Source organism: Sapajus apella, unplaced genomic scaffold, assembly GCF_009761245.1.
Source record: "Sapajus apella isolate SASKATOON/1434 unplaced genomic scaffold, GSC_monkey_1.0 scaffold442, whole genome shotgun sequence".
In the NCBI taxonomy this organism is placed as follows: domain Eukaryota; kingdom Metazoa; phylum Chordata; class Mammalia; order Primates; family Cebidae; genus Sapajus; species Sapajus apella.
Genome location: NW_022437378.1, coordinates 39,998 through 48,411, shown reverse-complemented (window position 1 = coordinate 48,411; position 8,414 = coordinate 39,998). Strand labels below are relative to the sequence as shown.

At 40.7% G+C, this 8,414-nt stretch overlaps 1 protein-coding gene across 4 annotated transcripts in view; it reads right to left on the bottom strand.

Annotated features, from left to right (window-relative positions):
- The window catches only part of LOC116545903 (chromodomain-helicase-DNA-binding protein 8-like), a 32,574-nt gene that overhangs the window by 6,119 nt on the left and 18,041 nt on the right, over positions 1 to 8,414 (bottom strand). For all 4 annotated transcript variants that reach the window (XM_032272319.1, XM_032272321.1, XM_032272322.1 and 1 more), the window contains 3 exons: positions 3,161 to 4,218; positions 1,312 to 1,683; positions 208 to 593 (listed from right to left, as the gene is read on the bottom strand). In XM_032272319.1, coding sequence (XP_032128210.1) covers positions 208 to 593; positions 1,312 to 1,683; positions 3,161 to 4,003 — 1,601 coding nt within the window. In that variant the 5' untranslated portion in view covers positions 4,004 to 4,218. The remainder of the gene's footprint in view (positions 1 to 207; positions 594 to 1,311; positions 1,684 to 3,160; positions 4,219 to 8,414) is intronic.

Sequence of the window (8,414 nt, the reverse complement as noted above, 5' to 3'; positions counted from 1 at the left end):
AAAAAAAAAAAAAAAAAAATGCTAATTTCAATTTTCCATTTAACAAATCCTGTAAGCATTAGGACAGAAAAAAGAAAGGCCTTATTATTTTCTACGATAGATCACCTTGAACTATGTAGCTGCTAAATACATATAAGTTCCTCAACACTTTTTAGAAATGAGTGCTCTGCTCTCAAATATCCCATCAAAATAGCAAGGAGTACTCACTTTAGTTTACTCTTGCCCTTTGTTTTGGAGGTACCAGATGTTTTGTTCTTCTTTGGCTTTTCCTCTTTCAGCCTCTCCCCAGCGCTCTTCTTCCTGCGCTTCTTCTCACCTTCCTCCTCTGGCCGAACGCTGGGCAACTCATCCTCATTCAAGACTCGAGGTATATTCTGCTCACCCCGGGCACGGGCCCTTGCAATGGCTTCTGCCACAATCCGATTTGCTTTCTCTTGCTTCTTCTGGTGTTCCAATCTGCGGTTTTCCTCCATTCCTGTCTTTCCCCCAGAATGGGGAGCAGAGCTTGCTGGTGATGACAAAGCTGCCACTTCACTGGCACTTAAAACTTTAACTACAGAGAGCCCAGAAGAGGCCCCTTGGGAAGAGCCAGCCTACAGAAATAAAGACACTAAAATTTCAACTTGCTTGTAGTTAAATGGCCTAAATAAAATCCAGCTCTGAAACAGGGGGACTAGGGGGCTAGAAACTAATTCTTTAATCCCTTAAGAACTAAGCTCAAACTAAATCTTATTGAACCTACACATACTTTTTAAAATGTATTCTTTTGGTGGGAAAGGGGTGAGAAAAAGCAAGAATTCTGCCAAAATAAACTTCAGTTATCTTTTTACTATGCTTTCATATCAATACACATCTCCATTACTTCAGAAAAATTACAACTAACAATAGCCAATATTTGTCTCTGTCCTAACAGTAAAAAAGTTCAAATTCTACTCTTGGCCTATGTTTTATCTGTCTGCAGGGGTGTGAGGAAGACTGATCACTTGACTATTTCTTTATATCATTTCTGAAATATCATTTAAAGGATGTCACCAATCATTTTTATTTCACAATAATATTAGGAAAGGATTGTAAATAAAACAATTCAAATACTAAATAATCTCATATCCCAAACCCAACAATAATTCTCTAATCTTTTAATAACATAATTAAAATAAGGTTTCCATGGATGAAAGAATTAAGTCTACATCTCAGTTTAGAGACAGAAATCTAGAATGGCCCCACATTCAAGAATAAGTGGTTACTGAGGGTAGCAGCAATGGACTAAGTATTTTTGTTTTATTTCTTTTCCTTACTATGTAAGTCTCTCACCTGTGGCTGCAGTACCACCTTGACTGGTACTGAAAGTCTTTGACCTGGGCTTTGTCCTGGTCCCATTATCTGAGCCTGCTGTACAGAGGATAGAGTCACTGGCTGGGTTGACGGTGGCTGCTGAGGCTGGGGCTGCGATGATGGTGGTTGTGGTACAATCTGGATTTTTTGCTGTGGCTGCTGCACCTGCAGCTGGATAGTTACTACTTTGGCAGGCTGCCCCTGGGCATTCTTGGCTTGAGTCAGCGCTGCCAGCTGGTTGCCCTGTAACACTATCTTGCCTGGTAGACTCCCCAGCACAACATGCCGATGTCCTTGGGGACCCCCAGACTGTGGCTGCTGGAGGACCAGGGTGATGCGTTTCGATTCACCCTAGAATGAAGAAAGGAAATTGCGAGAGGAGTAGAACATTAAAGAATGGTATACTATGGAATATTTACACCAGTTTTCTTCATGCTAGAATCATAAAAACTGCGCGTCAGAAGACACAGTACAATTCACTTTGTTCATCATCCTATCTGTCTTGATAGAATCTTTTTTATTTTTAGAGACAGGGTCTCGCTGTATTGCCCAGGCTACAATGCAGTGGTTATTCACAGGTGCAACCCCACTGCTGATCAGCAAGGGAGTACTGCCCTGTTCCATTTCCAACCTGGGCCAATTCATCCCTCCTTAGGCAACCTGGTGGTCCCTTGCTCCTGGGAGGTCACCATACTGATGTCAAACTTAGTGCAGACACCTGATGGGCATAGGACACCACAGCCCGTAACTCCTGGGCTCAAGTGATCCTCCTGCTTCAGCCTCCTGAGTAGCTGGTACTAAAGGTACATGCCACCATGCCCAGCTAATTTTTGTTTTTTGTAGAGATGAGGTTTATGTTTCTCAGGCTGGTCTCGAACTCCTGGCCTCAAGTGATCCTCCGGCCTCAGCCTCTCAAAGTGCTGGGACTATCAGCAGGCACCACCGCACCCAGCTGTCCTGATAGAATCTTTTCTATAATGCTTCTGCTCAGTAGGTATCAATCTATGTTTTAAAAACTCCTGATGGAAGGCTATCTTCTAATGCAGGCAGTCCATTTCTGGAAACCTATTAATACAAAATTCCTTACATTGAATCGAAATCTGCCTCCTTATAGCTTCTTCCCACTATTCCTACTTCTTTTAGAGATGGGGTTTTGCTATGTTGCTCAGGCTGGTCTTGAACTCCTGGCCTCAAGCAATCCTCCTGCCTCAGCCTCCTGAGTAGCTGTGATTGCAGGTGAGAGACACTGTGCCTGGCTGGTCCTACTTCTCTCAATGCTGCTCCCCTACTCCCACTAACTCTTTTAGTCCTGTATTCAGATGCTAGAGCCTCTACCTTCGTACTAGAAACTAACCCTTTCACTGAGCAAAGTAGGAGGTGGACAATCTTAGTAATAAGAATACAAGAAAGATATAAATAGCTTTTACAAGTCTTGCAAATAGAAAGATAGCTCTTCAAAAATGTTTCTTTGTTCCCATAGCATCCCATATTTCTCTTTATATTACACAATGATTGTGAATTCTTGCTTAATATCTGTTTTTCCTGGCAGACTGGGAGTTCTGTAAGGACAGGAACTATGTTTGTCTTATTAGTACCAGCTAGGTACAATGTAAACATATAGTAAGAGCTAACTCAAAAAATATGTTAACATTAACTGCTTCCACCCAGCAAGTACTAAGTATGTGGCTGTCACACCAACTTGATAAAACGCAAAGATGGAATTTAAATACGCTTTCCCAGAGACAGCTCTCATGCGCTCGCTCTCTCTCAAAGAGTTGCTGGGCCCTCTATGAAACCAAAATTCACCTCCCCCTTTCACTCAAGTCACCTGGGTAGGTGTAGAGGTCAGTGTAACTGCAGGCTTCAGTGGGGGCCCTGTGGCCCCAGGGTTTCCAGCAGGAGCTGAACCCTTAACTGGCTGGAGGACCAGCTGCTTTACTGGTCGGTTGGGCTGGACAATGCGCTGAACAGCAGCCTGGTTCCCAGGGACCTTGGCGGCCAACACTGTATTACCAGAGACAATGGAAACACCTGGTCGAAGGGGCGTGCCGGTTAGCACTTTGGTAAAAGTGACTTTTCCACCATTGGCTGTGCCTGCCACCAGGGGCTGAGCTGTGCTGGTGATACCTTGGGCCTGAATTTGTGCCACATGGGCACCAGTGACTGAGGAGCTTGGTGGGGCCTTAAGGATAACAATCTTAGGGGCTGATTGAGGTGGCTGCCCTCCAGCACTACTAGAGGAGACGGCTGTGGCAGAGACACCCATGAAAGGATTCCCTTGGCTCAGGATCTCCTGGTTCTTGGAGACCTGCAAAAGTCCTGATGTTGGCGTCGATGTCTGTAAGACAGGTTGGGCTGGCTGCTCCTGGCTGGCAGGCTGAGTGGTATAATCATGCAAGGTTATGGATTCTGGAGTTGGAGTTGTGGATTCTTTGGGAAGTTCTGTGGGAGCTGTTTCCTCTGGCGGGGGCACCAGGTCACTTGCTGATGAATTCCCCACATCACCACCTCCGCCATCCTGGTTCATCTGATCCAAGGAGTCCAGAGAGCTTGGCAGTCCAAGGGCTTCCTCAATGGGGTCTTGTGTGACCTGGTTAAAGCTGTCATCAGTCAGAGAGTCCAGGCCAAATAAATTTGGGTCATCAAACAGATCCATGATGGGGTCTGCCATCTTGGGAAAGTAATGGAGGGTATTTCTCCAAGGTCTAGGGAGGGAAGGGGAGGGGGGGTACTGGCTCTCCCCTCCCCTCCCCTATTATGAAAAAAATGTACACAATGGAAGAGGACTACTCTTCAAGTATAGAGGCAAGAAACAAGTGCATGTCAGATTGTCCTGACCTTCATGGAGCAAGATGGCTAGGTCTTCAGAGGAAGATGGTGGAACTCCTGTTGTAGGAATACAAATATAAATGAAAAATAAGCAAAGTTGGTGATCTCAGAGAAAATTTTTCTTTCTTAGGTACTGCTCTTAATATCAAATAGCATGAATATAAGAGAATAAGGAAATGTGAGGAAATCTGAGGACAGACATACAGCAGAAAGAAAACTCATATTTCTGCTTCAAAACTAAAACTAAAAGAGAAAAGAAAACAATGACCCCCTCTTGGGCTCTTACACCTAGAAACTTTAAAGATTCTGTCTGTCAAGAGCATTTGGCTGTCTCTGTCCATTTCTTTTAACAACTACTATTCCTTCGTAAAGATCAAAAATTTAATATTCATTTGCCTTCTATTTTCAGTTTTTAAGTTAGTAGAACTCAAAAATATGCCACAAGAATTCCAGTGAGTCTACAGATAAATGTTTCTGGATACATTCTATTTTACCAATTTTTCTTGTATTTTATATATTTTTACTATTAGCAAAAATAACTACCATTAACCAAGGCTCATAGTACAATCTCACCAAGCTGATCATACAGTTTTACCTAGGAAACTTTATTCTAGTTAACATATTAATCTATAATAGGATTTTTGTTCTGAAGTCCCCTCTCAAGAAACCTTTTTATTTAAGATAAAAAATGTCATTTGCAAGGGGTTCAACATTTTGTTTCCAATTTATATTCCCAACTTCCTCTCTTACCATCTCTTACAGGTATGTTACATTCCAGTCCAACTAGACTACACAGTTCCCTTAATGTGATTCCTACCTGTGTGACTTTGCTTATGACGCTATACTTTCTGCCTGGAACACCTCCTCTCCATCTCAATCACAATAATCTCTCACAGCTAAAATCCTACCAACCCTGAAAGGTCTTCTGCTCCATTAAGTGAGCCCTGAACCTCTGACCCTTTAAGAACTGAGCAACTTGTGATGCTTGATCCCTCCACTTCCTTTAAAGACCCACACCATTGTTTATACCTGATTTAAAGCACGTATATTTAATATTTTATTATAGTTAACTAAGTCTGTCCATATCCTCTGAAGGCCCAAATAGTTCCTTTGTACAAACTGTAAAAAGTTGCCTACTTCTCAAGATGCTTGTCTGTCATCTGCTGGAAAACTGCCATACTAAACATATAAAATTGATTATGAATATATGCAATGTACACCCTTGGCAACTCTATTCTATGGCCCAGCTCCTCTTTTTTTTGGATAAAGTTCTTGGATGGTGGGGACTATATCTTATTTGTCTGTGGATCCCTCAAGAACCAGGAGGACATAGCACACATAGTAGCTAATTAAAAAAACAGTTAATGAGGCCGGGTGTAGTAGCTCATGCCTATAATCCCAACACTTTGGGAAGCTGAGAGGCGGGCAGATCATGAGGTTAGGAGTTCAAGACCAGCCTGACCAACATTCTGAAACCCCGTTTCTACTAAAAATACCAAAATCAGACAAGCGTGGTGGTGCGAGGCTGTAATCCCAGCTACTTGGGAGGCTGAGGCAGGAGAATGGCTTGAACCTGGGAGGTAGAGGTTGCCATGAGCCAAAATTGTGCCAATGCACTCCAGCCTAAGTGACAGAGCAAGACTCCCATCTCAAAACAACAACAACAAAAACAGTTAATGAATTATACTTGCTTACATTTTCTGGACAAAACCATTTGATCCTTACAGAAACTAGATGGCATTCTTTGATTCTAACATGAGATAGTAGAAACCTTCCTATCTTGAAAACCTGTCTTATGAATGGCTGAAAGTAGGTTTACAAAATACATGCCTAGGGTTTTAAGTTCATGAAACTAGTGCAAAAAGGAAAAATTATCAAAGATGGAATTATATCACCATATAACCCAAATATATGAAAAAAATATATGTTCTTTTATATGATGACAATATTTGACAATAGAGGAAAGTCTTGCTTGGTAAGACCATGTCTCCTAACTTTTGGAAGATTTCAGATAAGAAATTCATCAGGGACACAGCAAAGGCTGACTGAAGGAGACTTTTCCACATAACCCCCATGCTATGTTTTTTCCCTTCCCAACCCATCTCACTCTTATCCTTATAAAACAATGTAATATGGGTAAATATCTCAGATACTCCAACACAAACAGAACAAACACGGAGTCAAAACTACAAAGTATACAAAGTATCTCCAACAATGTTAAACAAGATCTCCCTTGTTTTAGTAACTGTATACTTTTCATATCTCAACCTAGGATCCATACTATTTCCCATTCCTGGCTAGCCTATTCCACCAGCTCATTCCGGCCTCTTGTATCTAAATATTTGCCTCCAAATTACTCAAAATGGCAATCAGAAAAGTTATGTTTCCTGATTTAATGAAAGCCTACTCAATAACTTGATATTAATAAATTTCCTTCTCCATTGTCATCAATTTTTTTCCAGTATACCTACTTTGACACCAATTATCTTTCATCCTTTATTCACCATCAGAAGTTAAAGTATCTACAGCCAGGAGTAATATATAAACAACAGTGAAAGTTTCTACTAAATAGAAGGTTATGTTGCAAATAGTTTATAGCCTGCCTCTTCTTCCATGGAGTATTTTGTCCCTTCCATGATTCCTTGCTATTTGTTGATTCTAATGCTCTTCTTTCCCCCCATAATGATCCAATCTTAGGGACAGTTTTGTGTTTTTTTTTTTAAATAGAAGAAACAAGGCTAATGGTTTCTGATGAATCTCCTTACCCTTATATAACTTAAGTATAAGCTTTTAAAGGTCAGTGTATTATCATTTATTGCTCCCTTCCCAAATTTTGAACCAAATTTCTGCTTCTCCTGGGTCACTCTATGCCTAATAATTCAAAAATCTTGCCACCAAGTATCATTACTTCTCAGTACCATCATCGCACCTATAATGACCCAATTTATCTCACATTTTTATCCTAGTCTCCTACTGCTTTTCTAGCTCCCATCTTTAAACTGTCCTTGATTCTTACAAGATTAAACCTTCTCCCAACATACGTCTAACTTTTTTTAAAACCTCTTTCTACTACTACTTGTGGGTCACCCTGGCTATATCGACATATGGCCTATTTATTCTACCAAGCTCATCCATCTCATGAATCCTCTCCTCCATCTCATGAATTCTCTTTCCTTGATTCAAACCCTAGTAGCAAAAATAAACAGAAGTTAAGTAGGTTTTAAGGCAAAGCAACTGCCTAGACAAAGAAGTCATACCAACTTTTATTATAGTAAGAATGGAAAGCCAGTCTTGGCCCACCATTCCCCAAAAGAGAAAGACATGTATATGCTCAAAAGGAAAGACAAAATTTAGTGGTTGTACTTAGTCACTTTCCATAATTACAAACTAATGACCAGAATCATGACAGAATCTTGGAGGGCATGTGCGGGGTGGGGGATGGCAGTGGAAGGGAAAAGTAACAAACTAGTCAATTAAGGTTAAAATCAAAGGCCACCCATCTATAATCTCCAAACAACAATCCAGTTACCTGTATAAAAATACTTTATTATAAATGCCAGTATAGCCCTTCACTTCATCTACTTCTTAAAGGTGAAACTACTGCTTCCCCTTGAGGCAGGTACAAACTGATGTTCTTCTGCAGCTTTACCACCTTTAATATAGTTCTTGATTTTTTTGGAAATCTAGAGTCCCAACTCTCTTGTTCTTATTTTACCTTATTCCTCACCCTTGCCCATTTCTATAATAAACTGCCTGTCCTATGATAAAGAATTTTGTTTTAATTCTACCCTATATTTCTCCATCTCAATCTCTCCATACCTTTCAAGAAAGCCATGATTCTCAACCAGGGTATGGAGACTACGGCCCTTAAGAAGGGTTTCTGGGAACTGAGGGTGGACATAAATGTGTAGTTCTTAAAGGTGCGTTCAATATTATAATTTTATATTTATCAAGTGAAAAAAAAACCCACATCTCATTGTTTAGATTATTTGTATTTATTAACACTGGACAAAACATTCTTGGCCAGTGAAGATCCGTAAAAGACACATGTGAGGAATACGGGGCAGAGAAAGAAACATTCCTGGCTTGGCAGAGTTACTAATATCTTTCGGATGGGATAAGATTTCCTGTAGTCTTTCAAAAGTAGTTTATCATAATTTACTGTTTATGATGGATGAGAAACACTGCAAGAGATTAGTTCAGTTGTCTAACAGAGAAAATTATGTAAAATGAGCTACAGATTTCTATTGCCC